The sequence below is a fragment of the Lithobates pipiens genome, unplaced genomic scaffold (assembly GCF_037356315.1).
Source record: "Lithobates pipiens isolate NorthernLeopardFrog02 unplaced genomic scaffold, aLitPip1_a1.2 Scaffold_27, whole genome shotgun sequence".
Classification (NCBI taxonomy): domain Eukaryota; kingdom Metazoa; phylum Chordata; class Amphibia; order Anura; family Ranidae; genus Lithobates; species Lithobates pipiens.
In genome coordinates, this window is record NW_027507788.1 from 2,707,100 (window position 1) to 2,731,204 (window position 24,105).

The following is a 24,105-nucleotide window of genomic DNA, read 5'->3' on the forward strand; positions in this document are numbered from 1 at the left end:
ACATTCGCCACCAGATTCACCCGCAGAGAATGTGACCTTCACCCAACATTCACCGCCAGATTCACCCGCAGAGAATGTGACCTTCACCCAACATTCACCACCAGATTCACCCGCAGAGAATGTGACCTTCACCCAACATTCACCGCCAGATTCACCCGCAGAGAATGTGACCTTCACCCAACATTCACCACCAGATTCACCCGCAGAGAATGTGACCTTCACCCGACATTCACCGCCAGATTCACCCGCAGAGAATGTGACCTTCACCCGACATTCACCACCAGATTCACCCGCAGAGAATGTGACCTTCACCCGGCATTCACCACCAGATTCACCCGCATAGAATGTGACCTTCACCCGACATTCACCACCAGATTCACCAGCAGAGAATGTGACTATCACCCAACATTCACCACCAGATTCACCTGCAGAGAATGTGACCTTCACCCGACATTCACCGCCAGATTCACCCGCATAGAATGTGACCTTCACCCGACATTCACCACCAGATTCACCAGCAGAGAATGTGACCTTCACCCGACATTCACTGGTGGAATTGCCTTCATCTAAAACACCCGGACCCAGGAAATTCACCCGCAGAGAATGTGACTATACCCCAACATTCACTGGTGGAGAACCAATCGCCTTCATCTAAAACACCCCTCCCTGGGAGATTCACCAGCAGAGAACGTGACTATCACCCAACATTCACTGGTGGAGAACCAATCACCTTCATCTAAAACACCCGGCCCCAGGAGATTCACCAGCAGAGAATGTGACTATCACCCAACGTTCACTGGTGAAGCGGAGGCAGCGTTGTCACCTCACTGCAGGAAGTCAGAAGGTTACCAGAGACTGGCCACATGCAACACGAGACTGTCTGAGATCACCGGCATCCCGGCCTCTTTACAGATCAATGATTCCACACAGCACCATCCAAGGGGCAGTGCCAGGACAAGGCCATCCAGCGCCCGGGGCAAAGATGGCAAACTCCGCCCCCCCCCTCCCTTATGGTTGGGGGCAGGGCGCCCACATCCCAGAACTGAAACATGTCACAGGGACAGCTTTATATGAGTCCCCCTCCCCCCCCCAGGACGGTATTAGAAGACAGACTCTGCAGTGTTACATTGAAGATACAGCCAATGTTCACATGCGTGTGTCAGTCACCCCCTCCCCCCCCATCCTCGCACATCTTCCCTCCAGATGTCTCATGTTTGCCAGTCTCCGCACCCAGAGGACGCGCGGCTCGCTCTCCGGCACACCAGACTTTTTATGGAGGATTTTCCTGACTTTAGAGAAATGTTTGCTGAGCGGGAATTCCAGCGATTCCAAAACTGAAACATTTGTAGAGATCTCCCCTCACTTCCTGTCCCGGAGACACAACAGGAAGTGAGAGGAAATCCCCCCTGAGTTGTCACCGGGTGAAAAGGAAGATTTCCTCTTTGAAGTTTAATCGGCTTATATTTTACTTTCCCCCCTCCTCCAACATCATAATTCAATTAATAAATAAAACTTTTCCATTTCCATGACATTCTTATTTTAAACCTGCTGACATCACCGGGTCTCTGCGCTTCTCTATGCAATGCAGGCAGATCATGGCTGGTGGGAGGGGCCAGCAGGGAGGGAGGCGGTACATAACTTCCTAAGAACATCCCCGCCCCCGACCTCAGTACTCCTCTCCAGAGCCCTCAGTCCTGATGCAAGCAGTGGGAGGAGTTATGCAAATATATAAAACTGCCTTGATAGGTGGGTGTCAGTCTGGAGGAGGGGCGTTCTTGGCAAGGCGGTATGTACAGAGGTAACGCCCACATGTGAGGACGAGCCTCAATTATTAAAAGAGCGCAATCCAATGAATGAAAGGGGCGGGGCCAGGGACAGAGGGACTTTGTACTGAACGAGGGACGGTCCCTCGAAATCGGGGATAGTTGGGAGCGATGGGATACTATACTGTATGGTGGGGGATGGTATTCTGTACAGTGGGGGATAGTATTCCATACGGGGGGGTGGTATTCTGTACAGTGAGGGATGGTATTTCATATGGGGGGCGGGTGGTATTCTGTTCAGTGGGGGATAGTATTCCATACGGGGGGGGGTGGTATTCTGTACAGTGGGTGGGTGATATTTTATATGGTGGGGGTGGTATTCCATACAGTGGGGGTATGGGATTCTGTAAGATGGAGAGGTGGTATGCTGTACAGTGGGGGGTGGTATTTCTCACAGTGGGGGATGGTATTCCGTATAGTGGGGGTGGTAATTCACACTGTGGGGGATGGTATTCTGTACAGTGGGGGGTGGTATTTCATATGGTGGGGGTGGTATTCTGTACAGTGGGGGATGGTATTTCACACGGTGGGGGTTGGTATTCTTTACAGTGGGGGGTGGTATTTTGTACAGTGGGGGGTGGTATTTCACACAGTGGGGGATGGTATTCCGTACAGTGGGGGTGGTATTTCATATGGCAGGGGAGGCTATTCTGTACAGTTGGGGTGGTATTTCATATGGCATGGGAGGGTATGCTGTACGGTGGGGGGTGGTATTTCATATGGTGGGGCATGGTATTCCATACAGTGGGGGGTGGTATTTCATATGGCGGGGGAGGGTATTCTGTACAGGGGGGTGGTATTCTTTACAGTGGGGGGTGGTATTTTGTACAATGGGGGGGTGGTATTTCACATGGTGGGGGATGGTATTCTGTACAGTGGGGGTGGTATTTCACACGATGGGGGATGGTATTCCGTACAGTGGGGGTGGTATTTCATACGGTGGGGGATGGTATTCCGTACAGTGGGGGTGGTATTTCATACGGTGGGGGATGGTATTCTGTACAGTGGGGGATGGTATTTCATACGGTGGGGGATGGTATTCCGTACAGTGGGGGTGGTATTTCATACGGTGGGGGATGGTATTCTGTACAGTGGGGGATGGTATTTCATACGGTGGGGGATGGTATTCTGTATGGTGGGGGGTGGTATTCCGTACAGTGGGGGGTGGTATTTCATACGGGGGGGGATGGTATTCCGTACAGTGGGGGGTGTTATTTCATACGGTGGGGGATGATATTCCGTACAGTGGGGGGTGGTATTTCATACGGGGGGGGGATTCCGTACAGTGGGGGGTGGTATTTCATACGGGGGGGGGATTCCGTACAGTGGGGGGTGGTATTTCATACGGGGGGGGGATTCCGTACAGTGGGGGGTGGTATTTCATACAGTGGGGGATGGTATTCCGTACGGTGGGGGGTGTTATTCTGTACAGTGGGGGGTGGTATTCCGTACAGTGGGGGGTGGTATTTCATACGGGGGGGGGATTCTGTACAGTGGGGGATGGTATTCCGTACCTCTCGCTTATCTCCTTTACTTCGGGCAGTTTGGAGAAGAGCCATTGTCTCTCCTGAGCCCCCAGACACTCGTTGATTTCGGGGGAGTTGAGGAAATGATCGACCACGATGGAGAGGCTGTTCACATACGACGCCTCCGACGTCACCAACTCAAACTTGGCCTGCGGGGAGAGGGCGGAGCTTAGATATTAATATACAGATTACAACACCCCTCCCCCCCATGCCCCACCCCCACCATATATATTGATAATGTAGATGGACGGTATTTGTATGATACAATCAATGAATGGTATTGATATGATAGAAGTATGAGATATAATGAAAGTACAATATTGATACGTTAGATGTTCATTATTGATACAATACAAGTACTCATTGATAAGATGGGTGTTTGGATTGATATTATAGATGTATTGATAATATAGATGGACGGTATTTGTATGATATTGATAAGATAGAGGAATGATATTGATACAATAAATGTATGGTATTGATATTAGATAGGTAAATGGTATTGATATGATAGGTTTATGATATTGATATTATAGATGTTCCTTATTGACACGATAGATTTACAGAATTGATAAGCTATAGTTGCAGTATTGATACGATAGATGTACAGTATTAATAAGATATATGTGTGTGTATATATATATAAAATCTTATTAATATGATAGATGTTAATTATTGATATGATAGATTTAGGATATTGATAACCTATATGTACGGTATTGATACAATAGATGTACAGTATTAAGATATATAATATTAATATGATAGATGCTAATTATTGATATGATAGATTTAGATATTGATGAGCTATATGTACAGTATTGATATGATAGATGTGCCTTATTGATACAATAAATGTACACAATATTGATATGATGATAGATTTAGGATATTGATAAGCTATATGTATGGTATTGATACGATAGATGTTCCTTATTGATACAATAGATGTACCATATTAATAATAATATATATAATATTAATATGATAGATTTAGGATATTGATGAGCAATATGTACAGTATTGATACGATAGATGTGCCTTATTGATACAATACATATACCGTATTAATAATATATATAATATTAATATGATAGATTGAGGATATTGATGAGCTATATGTACAGTATTGATACGATAGATGTGCCTTATTGATACAATAGATGTACAGTATTGATATGATAGATATTGGATATTGATAAGCTATATGTATGGTATTGATACAATAGATGTTCCTTATTGATACAATAGATGTACCGTATTAATAATAATATATATAATATTAATATGATTTAGGATATTGATAAGCAATATGTACAGTATTGATACGATAGATGTGCCTTATTGATACAATAGATGTACAGTATTGATATGATAGATTTAGGTTGTCGATAAACTATATGTATGGTATTTATACGATAGATGTCCATTATTGATACAATAGATGTACAGTATCGATATGATTTAGGATATTGATAAGCTATATGTATGGTATTGATACAATAGATGTACAGTGTCATTAATATGATAGATTTAGGATATTGATGAGCTATATGTACGGTATTCATACGATAGATGTGCCTTATTGATACAATAGATGTACAGTATTGATATGATAGATTTAGGCTATTGATAAACTATATGTATGGTATTGATCCGATAGATGTCCATTAGTGATACAATAGATGTACAGTATTGATCTGATAGATTTGCGGCATTGTTACGCACCTCTTGCAGCTTCCTCTCCTGAATCGTGAGCGTATTCAGGACACCGCTCCCTCGGACATCTGGGATATCCTGCCACAGGGAGAAGGTGGAGCCCCGGGATGAGCGCTGGGAGCGGAACGAGCTGCTGGGGGACAGGTTGCTCTTCGGACTCGCCGAAACGTCGTCCTCCTCCCCCGTCGTATCTTCCCGCTTCTGACGCTGAAGCTCGCGGTTTATGGCCACGTCGCTGTATTCCTGGTACAGGATGGCTGGGAATAGAAGGATTATAAGGTTGGGGGGGACACGTTCAGACATTCCAGACACGTCTTTCTATCCTCCAGCATATCCACCGCCGGGACTGAGCTCACTACTACAACACATGTCTATGCAGAGAGCAAAGTGGATTAAAAATGATATGAAAAGGTAAGAATTGCTGGACGGCACATGCAATATAAACGCACAACTGGATGGAAATTGCTCACTCGTGTTTTTTGTTTTTGTTTTTTATAATATGTATTACTCCTGTATTACTGTCCAGTGATGAATGAAGGAAATCTCTTACAGCACGTAGCTGGTAGCTGGAAGTGGACAATCCCTTGAAGGGTGGTCTGGGAATAGCAGTAGGGACTTACAGGTGAGCAGGAAGCGGGACTGTCTCCTCTCGCAGTAGGATTGCCTCCTTTGTGACTCGGCGTCCTCTGGCCTCTCCTGGCCGGGTGATAGTCTGTCCTCCGCGCTGGGTGGTCTGCCAGGCCGCCCACCCTCCACCGATTTGCTCCTGAAAGGGTAAAATAAGCCATTTGAGCCTCCGGGTGCCGCCATGAGCCTCGGCGGGCGGGGGGGGGGGGGGGGGGCAGAGAGGGGAGGCTGCCCAGGAACAATTGAAGGGCAAGGACTGAAAATTCCTTAAACTGAAGAAACAAAGAGATGTTTGAGCCTGGACTGGCATAGAGAGCGGCAGAGCGGGCTCACGCCACGGGGACCAATCCCCTCCACTTCTCTGAGGGGGGGGGGGCACTCATAAAGGGGCAAATGATGACATTGGTCGATTATCTGGCAAAACTCTACCATCAGGTGGGATTCACCACTTTTCATTCATCAACTAAATCCGGTGATTTCCACGTGAATATCCTCCGGCTGGGAACACACTGGAGGACACATTTGCTGCGCCTCCATTAAAGCTGAACTCCGGGCACAAAAAAAAGTCAATTAAAAATATATTCCAAATTAGCCGCAAAGGATATAAATGCAGTTTGTGCCTTTTACAAACCCAGGTATTACCATGTGAAATGAACAGTGACGTCATCAGTGGGCTGTACATAGCCTGTGTTGAGAGCAGAGCCGTGGGAGGGGCCCAACAGGCTCCACCCACTACAGAATACTACAGGAGGGGGCGGAGACAAGACCAGTCAGTCTGTGCAAAAAGAGAGAGAGCAGAGCTGTGGGAGGAGCCCAGCAGGCCCCTCCCACTACAGAAAACTACAGGAGGGGGCGGAGACAAGACAGTGCAGAGATGTGGGAGGGGCCAGTCAGGATCCACCCACTACAGAAAACTACAGGAGGGGCGGAGACAAGACAGTGCAGAGCTGTGGGAGGGGCCGGTCAGGCTCCACCCACTACAGAAAACTACAGGAGGGGCGGAGACAAGACAGTGCAGAGCTGTGGGAGGGGCCAGTCAGGCTCCACCCACTACAGAAAGCTACAGGAGGGGCAGAGACAAGATAGTGCAGAGCTGGGGGAAGGGGCCCATCAGGCCCCACCCACTACAGAAAACTACAGGAGGGGGCAGAGACAAGACCAGTCAGTCTGTGCAAGGAGAGAAAGCAGAGCTGTGGGAGGGGCTGAACAGGCTCCACCCACTACAGGAGTTGGGCGGAGACCAGACCAAATCCCCATGCAGAAGGAGAGAAGGCAGCAGTGAGCGGTCTTTATTATAGGAAGTCTGTAGACAGATCTGGAATAAATGCTCACCGAGATTCAAGAAGAAGACACACAACCAATGTTTTGTTTTGTTTTTTAGCCCGGAGTTCAGCTTTAAGGACTGTTGCATTATGTCGGCAGTGTGGAAGGCAGCGGAATGTCCCCAATACTCCAAATTGGCCCCCTTTTTAAAGAGATTTTCTGTTTTTCAGTGAACTGAAATAAGACATTTCCGCTCCCATCCCCCTCTTAATCAGCTCTAATTTGAATTTGAGGTTTTAATTCTGGTCTTGACCCCACTGGGAAGATTTCTCTTACTTCCTATCCTGGTGACACCCTTTTGCACCTTGACACATTGGGTGTCACCTGGACAGGAAGTGGTGGGAAATCTCTCCAGAGATTGGCAGACTGCAAAACAAAACCCCTCACGAAGGTCTAAGCCTCTCCATCCAAAATAATAAATGATGGCGGAGCCGCACTCTTCCCTGGCCCTGCCTGTGTGCTCGGGTTATAGACACTCATTGCCCGTGTATTATACTCCAACCACTACATCTGGGCCCCCGAGGTATGCAGAGCACCCATTATACATCCAACTTACCTGAGCCAGGAGGTGTCCGTATCCCCAGGAGGCGGCTGCAGAAGGCTGGTCACCCCGGCACTGTTACATCTCCTCTCTCTCCTTCCAGATTTACCTGCAGACAAAAGGGGCTCATTAATCCCCCAAATCACATCTGTACAGAGGTAGGTGCTCAGAGGCTGGATCTACACCTCTACACATAAACATGCATTGGTACCCCACATGGGGGGGGGGGGGGTGCATCCCATTCCATACCATACCATCCTACACCATCCCATGCCATACTATACCTTCTCTTGCAATGTCAACCTATACCATGCCATACCATCCTGCACCATCCCATGCCATGCTATACTATCACATGCTATCCCATCATGCATCATCCTATCCCATGCCATGCTATACCATCCCATGCCATGTTATACTATTCAATGCCATGCCATCCCACCCTGCACCGTCCCATGCCATACCATCCCATGCTATGCCATCCCATCCCGCAGCATCCCCTGCCAAGCATTGCCTCCCATGCCATGCTATACTATCCCATACCCTCCTATCCTCCACCATCCCGTGCCATCCCATGCAATGCTATACTATCTCATGCCATCCCATCCTGCACCATCCCATGCCATGCCATGCCATCTTGCGCCATCCCATGCCATGCTATACTATCCCATACCATCCTATCCTCTACCATCCCGTGCCATCCCATGCAATGCTATACTATCTCATGCCATCCCATCCTGCACCATCCCATGCCATGCCATCTTGTGCCATCCCATGCCAAGCCATGCCATCCTGCGCCATCCTATTCTGTGCCATGCCATGCCATCCTGCACCATCCCATCCCCTGCCAAGCCATGCTATACCATCTCATGCCTTCCAATCCCACAGCATCCCTTGCCAAGCATTGCCTCCCATGCCATGCTATACCATCCTATCCTGCACCATCCCATACCATCCCACCCTGCACCATCTCATACCACCCAATGCCATGCTATACTGTCTCATGCCATCCCATCCTGCGCCATCCCATGCCAAGCCACGTCATGTCATCTTGCTCCAGCCTGCGTCATCCCATGCCATCCCATCCTGTGCCATGCCAGCCTGCGCCATCCCATGCCATGTCATGCCACCCCATTCTATTCATTTCTAATGAGCTCTGCAACTATGTCATCAGATAAAGGGCACAGTTGAACTATGTACCAGAGCTCTGACTTCATAGCTGGAAGTCGATATTTGCATATTGTCAGCCCTAGGATTGGGGGCTCCAGGATGGTAAGGAGGGGTTCATGCTGGCATCTTGGCTGCTTGCTATAAATACTTTGAAGCTATCTTTGGGAACTGGATGCCAATTCTATGAATGCCAATTCTGTGCCGGTTGGGTGCTGTGAGGCGCAAACTGTTGGCGCCTATATGAACCCTGCATAATAATAATAACAATAGTATAAAGAATGGAGAGGTGAGCCGCTGTGTACCACCCACCTTCCTGGCTGGTGGAGGACCCCTTCTCCCTCAGGGTGATTTTGGTGGAGAGGGATTTGCCGATTTTGGCGGTGAAGTTGTTCCTCCTTTGGCTGAGTTGGAGTTTGCTGATCAGTTCGGAGGCCGAGAACCTCCACCTCTCCTGCTCCACCTTCCCCCCGGCCGCCGCCACCGGCACCACCTCCTGAGGCTCCGAAGTCTCCTTCACGTCGGCCGCTGACGGAAGCCCGGGGTCTTCAGGCTCCACAAACACAGAATCTTCCTCCGGGGGCTGGGGGGGCGCCGAGCCGCTGATGTCCGGCAGGTACAAGCGGAGTTTACGCCCTGTGAGGGCAAGGCAGGGAGAAAAAAAGAAAGGAAAAGTCTTTAATCGTCATCATTGTGGTAATTAGACCATGAAAGAGAAGCGCTACACTGGGGGGCTCTTCCCTGTAAGCTGCCTAAATTACTCCCGCTGCCCTCAGTGCCTGAAACATGTTAGACAGTACTGTGAATAGAACCTGGTAGGCTCACAATATCTGCTAGTATATAATATGAGGCAGAATTCAGGTAGTTATACTAGCAATATTTAAAGATACATTTATTATAATAGGTCGCTTACAAGCGGCTTTGGCTTTGTCTGAACCCTGCGATGTCCTGTAGATGGGTCGGGGATTCTCCGGGCTGGCCGTATTCGGTGTTTCCGGCTGGTCGCTGTCGCTCTCCGTGCTGCTGGTCCTCCGCCTGTCCTGGGAAGGGCATTCGAGTGGTGCGTAGCGTTCCTCTGTCCTCGGGGGCGGGGTCTCCTCTGTCCGCTCCACCCCCGAGCTCTGGAAGTTTATGAACCAATGATCCGGCAGGTGGGCGCTCACTCCCGGGATGGCGGGGTTCAGGGGGCTCTGCACCGCATTGAACCCCAGCTGTCTCTCCGTGCAGAGGGTGGGGACCCCACCGAACGCCAAGCTCTCCTGCTGGTACATGACCACCCTGGGCCGCTCTCTGGGGGGCGGCACATCGATCCCGGGCACCATGGTGTGCTCACGCCCGTAGGAGAGGGGGGTGTGGTGAGGCTGGAAGTCCGGGAGAGCTTGGTACTCCATGAAAATCGTGTTAGGGAGACCAGGCCTGCAAAAGACAAGAGTCATCAGATCAAAGGAAGTTATTATCTCAGCCATTTACACAGACAGCATGCAACTGTTCCTGGCTTGTTAGGTCTCATCATGGCAAGTTATGGAAACGTTTCCTCTGTTTGGTCTATAAACCAGAGGCTCCGGATGGACAGTTGGATAAATGGTTCTATATTTAGGATGTATCTGGTCTATAAACCAGAGGCTCTGGATGGACAGTTGGATAAATGGCTCTATATTTAGGATGTATCCGATCTATAAACCAGAGGCTCTGGATGGACAGTTGGATAAATGGCTCTATATTTAGGATGTATCCGGTCTATAAACCAGAGGCTCTGGATGGACAGTTGGATAAATGGTTCTATATTTAGGACGTATCCGGTCTATAAACCAGAGGCTCTGGGTGGACAGTTGGATAAATGGCTCTATATTTAGGATGTATCTGGTCTATAAACCAGAGGCTCTGGGTGGACAGTTGGATAAATGGCTCTATATTTAGGATGTATCCGGTCTATAAACCAGAGGCTCTGGATGGACAGTTGGATAAATGGCTCTATATTTAGGACGTATCCGGTCTATAAACCAGAGGCTCTGGATGGACAGTTGGATAAATGGCTCTATATTTAGGACGTATCCGGTCTATAAACCAGAGGCTCTGGATGGACAGTTGGATAAATGGTTCTATATTTAGGACGTATCCGGTCTATAAACCAGAGGCTCTGGATGGACAGTTGGATAAATGGCTCTATATTTAGGACGTATCCGGTCTATAAACCAGAGGCTCTGGATGGACAGTTGGATAAATGGTTCTATATTTAGGACGTATCCGGTCTATAAACCAGAGGCTCTGGATGGACAGTTGGATAAATGGCTCTATATTTAGGACGTATCCGGTCTATAAACCAGAGGCTCTGGATGGACAGTTGGATAAATGGTTCTATATTTAGGACGTATCCGGTCTATAAACCAGAGGCTCTGGATGGACAGTTGGATAAATGGCTCTATATTTAGGACGTATCCGGTCTATAAACCAGAGGCTCTGGATGGACAGTTGGATAAATGGTTCTATATTTAGGATGTATCCGGTCTATAAACCAGAGGCTCTGGATGGACAGTTGGATAAATGGCTCTATATTTAGGACGTATCCGGTCTATAAACCAGAGGCTCTGGATGGACAGTTGGATAAATGGCTCTATATTTAGGACGTATCTGGTCTATAAACCAGAGGCTCTGGGTGGACAGTTGGATAAATGGCTCTATATTTAGGATGTATCTGGTCTATAAACCAGAGGCTCTGGATGGACAGTTGGATAAATGGCTCTATATTTAGGACGTATCCGGTCTATAAACCAGAGGCTCTGGATGGACAGTTGGATAAATGGCTCTATATTTAGGACGTATCTGGTCTATAAACCAGAGGCTCTGGGTGGACAGTTGGATAAATGGCTCTATATTTAGGACGTATCCGGTCTATAAACCAGAGGTTCTGGATGGACAGTTGGATAAATGGCTCTATATTTAGGACGTATCCGGTCTATAAACCAGAGGCTCTGGATGGACAGTTGGATAAATGGCTCTATATTTAGGACGTATCCGGTCTATAAACCAGAGGCTCTGGATGGACAGTTGGATAAATGGCTCTATATTTAGGATGTATCCGGTCTATAAACCAGAGGCTCTGGATGGACAGTTGGATAAATGGTTCTATATTTAGGATGTATCCGGTCTATAAACCAGAGGCTCTGGATGGACAGTTGGATAAATGGTTCTATATTTAGGACGTATCCGGTCTATAAACCAGAGGCTCTGGATGGACAGTTGGATAAATGGCTCTATATTTAGGACGTATCCGGTCTATAAACCAGAGGCTCTGGATGGACAGTTGGATAAATGGTTCTATATTTAGGATGTATCCGGTCTATAAACCAGAGGCTCTGGATGGACAGTTGGATAAATGGCTCTATATTTAGGACGTATCCGGTCTATAAACCAGAGGCTCTGGATGGACAGTTGGATAAATGGCTCTATATTTAGGACGTATCTGGTCTATAAACCAGAGGCTCTGGGTGGACAGTTGGATAAATGGCTCTATATTTAGGACGTATCCGGTCTATAAACCAGAGGTTCTGGATGGACAGTTGGATAAATGGCTCTATATTTAGGACGTATCCGGTCTATAAACCAGAGGCTCTGGATGGACAGTTGGATAAATGGCTCTATATTTAGGACGTATCCGGTCTATAAACCAGAGGCTCTGGATGGACAGTTGGATAAATGGCTCTATATTTAGGACGTATCCGGTCTATAAACCAGAGGCTCTGGATGGACAGTTGGATAAATGGCTCTATATTTAGGACGTATCCGGTCTATAAACCAGAGGCTCTGGATGGACAGTTGGATAAATGGCTCTATATTTAGGATGTATCCGGTCTATAAACCAGAGGCTCTGGATGGACAGTTGGATAAATGGCTCTATATTTAGGACGTATCCGGTCTATAAACCAGAGGCTCTGGATGGACAGTTGGATAAATGGCTCTATATTTAGGATGTATCCGGTCTATAAACCAGAGGCTCTGGATGGACAGTTGGATAAATGGCTCTATATTTAGGATGTATCCGGTCTATAAACCAGAGGCTCTGGATGGACAGTTGGATAAATGGCTCTATATTTAGGATGTATCCGGTCTATAAACCAGAGGCTCTGGATGGACAGTTGGATAAATGGCTCTATATTTAGGATGTATCCGGTCTATAAACCAGAGGCTCTGGATGGACAGTTGGATAAATGGCTCTATATTTAGGATGTATCCGGTCTATAAACCAGAGGCTCTGGATGGACAGTTGGATAAATGGCTCTATATTTAGGACGTATCCGGTCTATAAACCAGAGGCTCTGGATGGACAGTTGGATAAATGGCTCTATATTTAGGACGTATCTGGTCTATAAACCAGAGGCTCTGGATGGACAGTTGGATAAATGGCTCTATATTTAGGATGTATCCGGTCTATAAACCAGAGGCTCTGGATGGACAGTTGGATGAATGGCTCTATATTTAGGATGTATCCGGTCTATAAACCAGAGGCTCTGGATGGACAGTTGGATAAATGGCTCTATATTTAGGATGTATCCGGTCTATAAACCAGAGGCTCTGGATGGACAGTTGGATAAATGGCTCTATATTTAGGACGTATCCGGTCTATAAACCAGAGGCTCTGGATGGACAGTTGGATAAATGGCTCTATATTTAGGACGTATCTGGTCTATAAACCAGAGGCTCTGGATGGACAGTTGGATAAATGGCTCTATATTTAGGATGTATCCGGTCTATAAACCAGAGGCTCTGGATGGACAGTTGGATAAATGGCTCTATATTTAGGATGTATCCGGTCTATAAACCAGAGGCTCTGGATGGACAGTTGGATGAATGACTCTATATTTAGGATGTATCCGGTATATAAACCAGAGGTTCTGGATGGACAGTTGGATGAATGGCTCTGGTTGGTTACAGAGGACACCTCTGGGACGGTGAAGAAATATTTGCAGAATTAATCATTTCACCTGCCAGGCTGAGGTCAGAGGTCAGGAAGTAAACTTTAGGATCTGACCTCGGTCAGGGTCATTAGCAATGTCTATTATGGAAGGCGAGAAGTAATGATGAGATTCCTGAGGTTATCAGGGCCTGGGGGTTCCCCTGCCCCCCTTCCTGGGGTGTGACCGGGTATCTGAGCCAGCGGGGGGGGGGCGGGGGGGGGGGGGGGCGGGTTGGGTAGGGATGGACTCAGGATCCCTTAACCCCCCCCCCCCTCCGATGACCAGATCCTAATGGGGGTAAACACTGAATTCTCTTGTCGTGTATTGTTCACGTCTTACACTTTACAGCTCCATTGGGTTCCCACGAGCTAATGTTTAATCAATAGAAAATAAATAACATTGAGCCACAAACAGTGTAACAAATTCAACAAAGACAATATAAAAACCATTGGATTAGAGATAACAATGGAAAAAAACTGCTGCAGCAACATCAACAAAAGACTATAAAGAATAATGATGATGATAATAATAAAAAACAAATAAAAAATGTTTAATAACAAAACTACTACTAATAATAATAATAGTAATAATAATAACTACAATACTACTATTAATAAAAACAAATAATAAACTAATGATTATAATAACAAAATGAATCATAATAATAATAGTAATAATAAAAAAAACAAATAATAAACTAATAATAATAACAAAACTAATGAGGATAATAATAATAATAAAAAATAATAATAATAATAAAAACAAATAATAAACTAATAATAATAATAATAATAATAACAAAACGAATAATAATAATAATAATAATAATAAAAAAACAAATAATAAACTAATAATAATAATAAAACGAATAATAATAATAATAATAATAATAATAAAAACAAATAATAAACTAATAATAATAACAAAATGAATAATGATAATAATAATAATAATAATAATAATAAATAATAATAATAAAAACAAATAATAAACTAATAATAATAACAATAACAAAACGAATAATAATAATATTAATAAAAAACAAATACAGTGGTGTGAAAAAGTGTTTGCCCCCTTCCTCATTTCCTGTTCCTTTGCATGTTTGTCACACTTAAGTGTTTCGGAACATCAAACCAATTTAAACAATAGTCAAGGACAACACAAGTAAACACAAAATGCAATTTGTAAATGAAGGTGTTTATTATTAAAGGTGAAAAAAAATCCAAACCATCATGGCCCTGTGTGAAAAAGTGATTGCCCCCCTTGTTAAAACATACTATAACTGTGGTTGTCCACACCTGAGTTCAATTTCTCTAGCCACACCCAGGCCTGATTATTGCCACACCTGTTCACAATCAAGGCATCACTTAAATAGGAGCTGCTTGACACAGTAAGGTCCACCAGAAGATCCTTAAAAGCTACACATCATGCCGAGACCCAAAGAAATTCAGGAACAATTGAGAAAGAAAGTAATTGAGATCTATCAGTCTGGAAAGGGTTATAAAGCCATTTCCAAAGCTTTGGGAATCCAGCGAACCACAGTGAGAGCCATTATCCACAAATGGCGAAGACATGGAACAGTGGTGAACCTTCCCAGGAGTGGCCGGCCGCCCAAAATTACCCCAAGAGCGCAGCGACGACTCATCCAAGAGGTCACAAAAGACCCCACAACAACGTCCAAGGAACTGCAGGCCTCACTTGCCTCAGTTAAGGTCAGCGTTCATGCCTCCACCATCAGGAAAAGACTGGGCAAAAATGGCCTGCATGGCAGAGTTCCAAGGAGAAAACCACTGCTGAGCAAAAAGAACATCAAAGCTCGTCTCAATTTCTCCACAACACATCTTGATGATCCCCAAGACTTTTGGGACAACATTCTGTGGACCGATGAGACAAAAGTGGAACTCTTTGGAAGGTGTGTGTCCAAGTATATCTGGCGTAGAAGGAACACTGCATTTCATAAAAAGAACATTATACCAACAGTAAAATATGGTGGTGGTAGTGTGATGGTCTGGGGCTGTTTTGCTGCTTCAGGACCTGGAAGACTTGCCGTGATAAAAGGAACTATGAATTCTGCTGTCTACCAAGAGATCCTGAAGGAGAATGTCCGACCATCTGTTCGTGTACTCAAGCTGAAATGAACTTGGGTTCTGCAGCAGGACAATGATCCTAAACACACCAGCAAGTCCACCACCGAATGGCTGAAGAAAAACAAAATGAAGACTTTGGAGTGGCCTAGCCAAAGTCCTGACCTGAATCCTATTGAGATGTTGTGGTATGACCTTAAAAAGGCCGTTCATGCTCGAAAACCCTCTAATGTAACTGAATTAGGACAATTCTGCAAAGATGAGTGGGCCAAAATTCCTCCAGGACGCTGTAAAAGCCTCATTGCACGTTATCGCAAACGCTTGGTTGCAGTTGTTGCTGCTAAGGGTGGCCCAACCAGTTATTAGGTTTAGGGGGCAATCACTTTTTCACACAGGGCCATGATGGTTTGGATTTTTTTTCACCTTTAATAATAAACACCTTCATTTACAAATTGCATTTTGTGTTTACTTGTGTTGTCCTTGACTATTGTTTAAATTGGTTTGATGTTCCGAAACACTTAAGTGTGACAAACATGCAAAGGAACAGGAAATGAGGAAGGGGGCAAACACTTTTTCACACCACTGTAATAAACTAATAATAATAATAAAACTAATAATAATAGTAATAATAAAAAAAACAAATAATAAACTAATAATAATAACAAAACTAATGAGGATAATAATAATAATAAAAAATAATAATAATAATAAAAACAAATAATAAACTAATAATAATAATAATAATAATAATAACAAAACGAATAATAATAATAATAATAATAATAATAATAAAAAACAAATAATAAACTAATAATAATAATAAAACGAATAATAATAATAATAATAATAATAAAAACAAATAATAAACTAATAATAATAACAAAATGAATAATGATAATAATAATAATAATAATAATAATAAATAATAATAATAAAAACAAATAATAAACTAATAATAATAACAATAACAAAACGAATAATAATAATATTAATAAAAAACAAATAATAAACTAATAATAATAATAAAACTAATAATAATAATAATAATAATAAAAAACAAATAATAAACGAATAATAATAATAAAAAATTGAATAATAATAATAATAATAATAAACAAAACAAATAATAAACGAATAATAATAACAAAACGAATAATAATAATAATAATAATAATAATAAAAAACAAATAATAAACAAATAATAATAACAAAACTAATGATAATAATAATAATAATAAAAAAAAACAAATAATAAACAAATAATAAACTAATAATAATAACAAAACAAATCATAATAATAATAAACAAATAATAAAATATTAATGATACAATAAACACCCCTCTATACTCCGATAACCCCAACACTCCCACACCATGTGATCACATGATCTGCGACGTCTCCCCACCACCAATGACGATGAACGAAATCCAGTGAAAGGTGAAGAGTGCGCACACCGCACACCGCACACCGCAACATTGTAACCAGCTAAACACAACATTCCACGCCATGGTCAGAACCTCAGAATAACATTCCACCATTACAGACACAACATTGTAACAAGCAAAGCCGCTACACTGTAACAATCAGCACAACGCAGGTAACAAAGCGCCAAAAAACAACGCCGTGATTGTTCTGAGTGAATGAAGGATCCTGATTGGTCCGCCAGCTAGCAGGACTCTTTATCAACACACAGGGCGGTGACAACGCATGACGGGACCCGTGATCATTCCCAAAATATGCAATATACATTCATGTTATCCAAATGTATTTGCCAGCAGACAGCTGGGGGCAGTGCCAGGACAAGGTCATTCTGTGCCCAGAGCAAAGATGCCCCTGTTTTGTGATGTGCATGACCAATAGTCCCACCCGTGCCCAATGTATGTGCCCAATCACCCACACAGAGTACAGGGGGCAGACGTGTGTAATGTACAAAGTGCAGGGATCAGGGGTGTGTAATGTACAGAGTGCAAGGGTCAGGAGTATGTAATGTACAGAGTTCAGTTGTATGTAATGTACAGAGTGCAGGGCCCAGGGGTGTCTAATGTACATAGTGCCATTGCCCAGGGGTGTGTAATATACAGAGTGCAGGGGTCAGGGGTGTGTAAATTACAGAGTGTAGGGGTCAGTAGTGTGTAGTGCACAGAGAGCAGGGGTTATGGGTATACACAGTACAGAGTGCAGGGGCCAGGGATATGTAATGTACAGAGTTGCAGAAGTCAGGAGTGTGTAATGTACAGAGTGCACGGGTCAGGGTCTGTAATGTACAGCATGCAGGGATCAGGGGTGTGTAATATACAGAGTGCAAGGGTCAGGGGTATGTAATGTACAGAGTTCAGGGGTATGTAATGTACAGAGGGCAGGGCTCAGGGGTTTAAATTGTACAGGGCTCAGGGGTGTGTAATGTACAGAGTGCAGGGCTCAGGGGTGTATAATGTACAGAGGCAGTGGTCAGGGGTGTGTAATGTACATAGTGCAGTGGTCAGGGGTGTGTAATGTACAGAGGCAGTGGTCAGGGGCGTGTAATGTACAGAGTGCAGGGCTCAGGGGTGTATAATGTACAGAGTACAGGACTCAGGGGTGTGTAGTGTACAGAGAGCAGGGTTATTGGTATACAAAGTACAGCGTGCAGGGGTCAGGGATATGTAATGTACAGAGTGCAGGGGTCAGGAGTGAATGTATGAATGTGAATGTGTATATATGTAGGTGTGAGAGTGTGTAGTTGACAGCATCTCCTGCTCGTGATGCCACACGGGTTTTCCCCACCTGAACACCTGGTGCCCAGGGTAGCTTCCCCTTCTGCCCTGCTCTTGAACTGGTCCTGGCACAGGGTCTCTGTAACCTTTGGGCTGTATAGCATAGCTTTGGCATCTTCTGTATAAATCCCTGCCTGGACAGAGCTCTGTACACCGATCACAAATCTCCAGGAGGAGGCGTAGAAGAGTTTTGCCCTCTGTGTCTCAATGAAGGGAGATTTCCTCCAATGGCAGAACAGGAAGTAATGGGGAAATTTCTTTTGAAAAAATAATTTCAGAGGATTAGAGGAACGGTGAGAACTTCTGACGATGTTTTCTTGCTGTCTTCCTGTCCTGGTGACAACTCCCCGCTTTTTCTTGCTCTGGTGCCACAGAGACAGGAAGTGAGGGAAATTCTCCCCCATCGGGGGTCACAGACCAGAACAAAAAAACGTAACAAGACTGTTAACTCTTTCCTACTCTGTCCAGAGCGAAGGGAAATCATGTCAGGCTTTCGGCGCGGCCACACACGGAGTGCGCCGAGTATCAGGCGGTGACGTTAATCCGCCGGCAGACAGGCTTTGTCTACATCCCACATTAGGGAGCCTCTCTGTATCCAGAGGCTCCTTTCTTTTTTTTTTTTTTGAGGACAGGTCCACTTTTTTTTTTTGGGAGTCAGTTCTGCCCAGACGCGCCATCCCCCTTTGTGATAAATCTCGCCTGGTGGCGTTGATATTTTCCACCGCGGGGGTTTCCTGAGTACAAGGCGCTGGCCCGGTACATGTTAATCTCGGCGGCTCCGGAGTCTGGCAGGCCGGCTGAGCTGCGAGCTTCTCAGTAAATCCCATAATTATCGGGCCGTATCGCTTTCAGTGTAATTATAGACCCAGCGGAGAGCGTGGAAACACTTACTGCTCCGCGGCGAAAAGAAACGCGCAAATCCGGCGAGAAACTTCGTGTACATTGTGTGTGGGTGGCGGGGCACCCGAGGTCTTCGCTTTACCTCTATACAGCCCTGGCCAGAAGATTTCAGAATGACACAAATATTCGTTTTCACAAAGTCCGCCGCCTCCGTTTTTATGACGCCAATTTGCATAAACTCCTGAATGTTATGAAGAGCGATCAGCAGTAGCGGCTCCTGTTTTTTTTGTTTGGGGGGGGGCGGCAAACGACCACCCCCCGCATCACCTCAAACCACCCCCTCCCCCTTCCTGTCTGCCAGTCCACTGGCACTTAGCCCATCTAGGCAACAGGCACATCAGGCAGTAGTGGGGACCGGGCAGCGGCGGGCACATCAGGCAGCGGCAGGGATATTGGGCATCGGTGGGCATGCTGGGCAGCGGTGGGAAATCGGGCATCTGTGTGTATGCTAGGCAGCGGTGGGAAATCGGGCATCGGTGGGCACATCGGGCAGTGGCAGGAACATTGGGCATCAGTGGGCACGCCGGGCAGCAGCAGGAATCAGTCATCGGGCTCAGGGCACATCAGGCAGCGGCAGGGACATTGGGTATCGGTGGGCATGCTAGGCAGCGGTGGGAATCGGGCATCGGTGGGCACATAGGGCACATCAGGCAGTGGCAGGAACATTGGGCATCAGTGGGCATGCCGGCCAGCAGCAGGAATCAGTCATCGAGCACAGGGCACATCAGGCAGCGGCAGGGACATTGGGCATCGGTGGGCATGCTGGGCAGAGGTGAGAAATCGGGCATCTGTGTGCATGCTAGGCAGCGGTGGGAAATCGGGCATCGGTGGGCACATCGGGCAGTGGCAGGAACATTGGGCATCAGTGGGCACGCCGGGCAGCAGCAGGAATCAGTCATCGGGCACAGGGCACATCAGGCAGCGGCAGGGACATTGGGTATCAGTGGGCATGCTAGGCAGCGGTGGGAATCGGGCATCGGTGGGCACATAGGGCGCATCAGGCAGTGGCAGGAACATTGGGCATCGGTGGGAACACTGGGCAGTGGCAGGAATCAGTCAGCGGGCACAAGGCACATCAGGCAGTGGCAGGGACATTGGGCATCAATGGGCACATAGGGCACATCGGGGCTCGGGCATCAGCAGGCAGTGGCGGAGATCGGGGCATCGGCGGACATCAGGCTGTGGCAGGGATCTGCCAGTGGCTCCTGTGTCTTCTCTTCCTCGCTCTCCTCCCCTCCTCCTAGGCATCCAATATGATTGCCTGTCCTTTCAGCCAATCGGATGATGGGTATCAGACCCGCTTCCCGATTTGGCCCGGGAGGAGGATCAGTGTTGCAACAGCAAATATTCATTCCCTGTTGCAGCACACCTGGGTGGGCTCCAGACCAGTGGCGGCTGGTGCTTAAAAATTTTTGGGGGAGCGCAAACAAACTGAAAATTTTGGGGAAAAAAAACAACAACTGCAACCCCACTGTGCCCTTCAAACGCAGCCACTGTGCCCATAAAACGCAGCCACTGTGCCATCAATTGCCGCCACTGTGCCAATCAATTGCTGACACTGTGTTTATCAATTGCCGCCACTGTGCCCATCAAACGCAGCGACTGTGCCCACTATGCTGATAGGCGTCCAATCGCAGTGCCTGTTGTTTCAGCCAATCAGGCACCTGTTTGGCGGTTTAGTGTTAGGAAAGCGAATATTCATTCACTTTTCTAACACAGCTGAGTGACCTGTGAGTGCCCAGCATGGCACTCGCAGGTCACCCTTTTTTGATGCCTATTAGAGCCTATGGCTCCAATCAGGTGCTTCACAAAAAAAACCCTGGCGCTGTAATTCAGGCACCCAAAAAGGGCATCTGAATAGGGGGTGGCAGCAGCGCCCATAGATAGATTCATGCAATGCATGAATCTATCTATTGGTGATAGAGGGGGTGGCAGGAGAGAGGGGGCAGCGCCCATGTGCCCTTATGGACGCACCAACACTGCTCCAGACGCAATGTTCTGCCTCCCAAGCCTCTGGCTCTAATCAGTGCTTCAAACCCCCCCCCTCCCCCCACCATAGGAATTAATGTGCCCAGTGTCCTGAAAGGGGAGGATACATGGACAGTGCAGAGAGGGGGGTGATCGGGGCACCACTAGTGCAAAGAGGGGGGTGATTGGGGCACCACCAGTGTAAAGAGGGGGGTGATCGGGGAACCGCCAGTGCAGAGAGGATGGTGATGGGGGAACCACCAGTGCAGAGAGGGGGGTGATCGGGGCACTACCAGTGCAGAGACGGGGGTGATCAGGGCACCACCAGTGCAGAGAGGAGGGTGATCGGGCACCACCAGTGCAGAGAGGAGGGTGATCGGGGCACCACCAGTGCAGAGAGGGGGGTGATCGGGCACCACCAGTGCAGAGAGGGGGGTGATCGGGGCACCACCAGTGCAGAGAGGGGGGTGATCGGGGCACCACCAGTGCAGAGAGGGGGGTGATCGGGGCACCACCAGTGCAAAGAGGGGGGTTATAGGGGCACCAGCAGTGCAGAGAGTGGGGTGATCAGGGCACCACCAGTGCAGAGAGGGGGGTGATCGGGGCACCACCAGTGCAGAGAGTGGGGTGATTGGGGAAACCACCAGTGCAGAGAGGGGGGTGATCGGGGCACCACCAGTGCAGAGAGGGGGGTGATCGGGGCACCACCAGTGCAGAGAGGGGGGTGATCGGGGCACCAGCAGTGCAAAGAGGGGGGTTATATGGGCACCAGCAGTGCAGAGAGTGGGGTGATCAGGGCACCACCAGTGCAGAGAGGAGGGTGATCGGGGCACCACCAGTGCAGAGAGGGGGGTGATCGGGGCACCACCAGTGCAGAGAGGAGGGTGATCGGGGCACCACCAGTGCAGAGAGGAGGGTGATCGGGGCACCACCAGTGCAGAGAGGAGGGTGATCGGGGCACCACCAGTGCAGAGAGGAGGGTGATCGGGGCACCACCAGTGCAGAGAGGGGGGTGATCGGGGCACCACCAGTGCAGAGAGGGGGGTGATCAGGGCACCACCAGTGCAGAGAGGAGGGTGATCGGGGCACTACCAGTGCAGAGACGGGGGTGATCAGGGCACCACCAGTGCAGAGAGGAGGGTGATCGGGCACCACCAGTGCAGAGAGGAGGGTGATCGGGGCACCACCAGTGCAGAGAGGGGGGTGATCGGGCACCACCAGTGCAGAGAGGGGGGTGATCGGGGCACCACCAGTGCAGAGAGGGGGGTGATCGGGGCACCACCAGTGCAAAGAGGGGGGTTATAGGGGCACCAGCAGTGCAGAGAGTGGGGTGATCAGGGCACCACCAGTGCAGAGAGGGGGGTGATCGGGGCACCACCAGTGCAGAGAGTGGGGTGATTGGGGAAACCACCAGTGCAGAGAGGGGGGTGATCGGGGTACCACCAGTGCAGAGAGGGGGGTGATCGGGGCACCACCAGTGCAGAGAGGGGGGTGATCGGGGCACCAGCAGTGCAAAGAGGGGGGTTATATGGGCACCAGCAGTGCAGAGAGTGGGGTGATCAGGGCACCACCAGTGCAGAGAGGAGGGTGATCGGGGCACCACCAGTGCAGAGAGGGGGGTGATCGGGGCACCACCAGTGCAGAGAGGAGGGTGATCGGGGCACCACCAGTGCAGAGAGGAGGGTGATCGGGGCACCACCAGTGCAGAGAGGAGGGTGATCGGGGCACCACCAGTGCAGAGAGGGGGGTGATCGGGGCACCACCAGTGCAGAGAGGGGGGTGATCGGGGCACCACCAGTGCAGAGAGGGGGGTGTTCGGGGCACCACCAGTGCAAAGAGGGGGGTTATAGGGGCACCAGCAGTGCAGAGAGTGGGGTGATCAGGGCACCACCAGTGCAGAGAGGGGGGTGATCAGGGCACCACCAGTGCAGAGCGGGGTGATTGGGGGTACCACCAGTGCAAAGAGGAGGGGTACACTATTCCTGGAGAGGGATCTGTTGTTGCTGGTGGTGGATCTATTGGTCCTGGAGGGGAATCAATTGTTGCCAGGGGGTGGGGGGGGGGATGGGATGTTGCTGGAGACTAAATTATTGCTAGGAGGGATTTACTGTTGAGGGGGGGTCTACGGATGGTAACTGCTGGGAGATCTGTGTCTGCTGGTGGGGGTCTATTGTTTCATACATTATTATCCGGTGTAATCAATGTGGATTTCGGGAGGATAAAGAGGAAGGAACATCTCTCAGATGATGAAGGGGAGCGTTCGACCCTCGAAACCTGCCGGATTTTCTAATCAATGGATATCTGATAAAATACTATGGTGGACTCTTTGACCCTTTGGTGTGGCGCCCTTCCTAATTCTTACTCAGGTGGGCATCATTCATTATTATTGGGTATAATCAGTCCAGATTTCCAGTGGGTAAAGAAGAAGGAAATAGAAACATTGAAACAATTTTAATGTAAAGTAGAAATGTTTGGCGTCTGTCTGATATCAGATATTTCCCATCAGGAAGACGTCACCTAAACATTCTATTACCTGCCAATGTGGGATGAATAAATAAAAGATCGCTAGCTTTGGGTTAGAGCACATCTCCCCTCTCACTATACCTGAGGATGTCAGTAGAGTGTCAGCCTTGTTGCCAAGGCAGGGCTCTATGGTGACCCGGGGTCTGGTGATCTTCCAGGATGTGAGGATGGAGGTGGCCCTGTGACATGCAGGATAAT

The 24,105-nt window shown here is 47.4% G+C and overlaps 1 protein-coding gene across 1 annotated transcript in view; it reads right to left on the reverse strand.

Annotated features, from left to right (window-relative positions):
* ARHGEF19 (Rho guanine nucleotide exchange factor 19) overlaps window positions 1–24,105 on the reverse strand; it is a 66,617-nt gene that overhangs the window by 19,790 nt on the left and 22,722 nt on the right. Inside the window, exons 2-7 of the mRNA XM_077456296.1 lie at window positions 9,640–10,142; window positions 9,039–9,362; window positions 7,575–7,668; window positions 5,689–5,834; window positions 5,078–5,325; window positions 3,338–3,498 (exon numbers count right to left, since the gene is read on the reverse strand). Of these exons, the coding sequence (XP_077312422.1) occupies window positions 3,338–3,498; window positions 5,078–5,325; window positions 5,689–5,834; window positions 7,575–7,668; window positions 9,039–9,362; window positions 9,640–10,142 (1,476 nt within the window). The remainder of the gene's footprint in view (window positions 1–3,337; window positions 3,499–5,077; window positions 5,326–5,688; window positions 5,835–7,574; window positions 7,669–9,038; window positions 9,363–9,639; window positions 10,143–24,105) is intronic.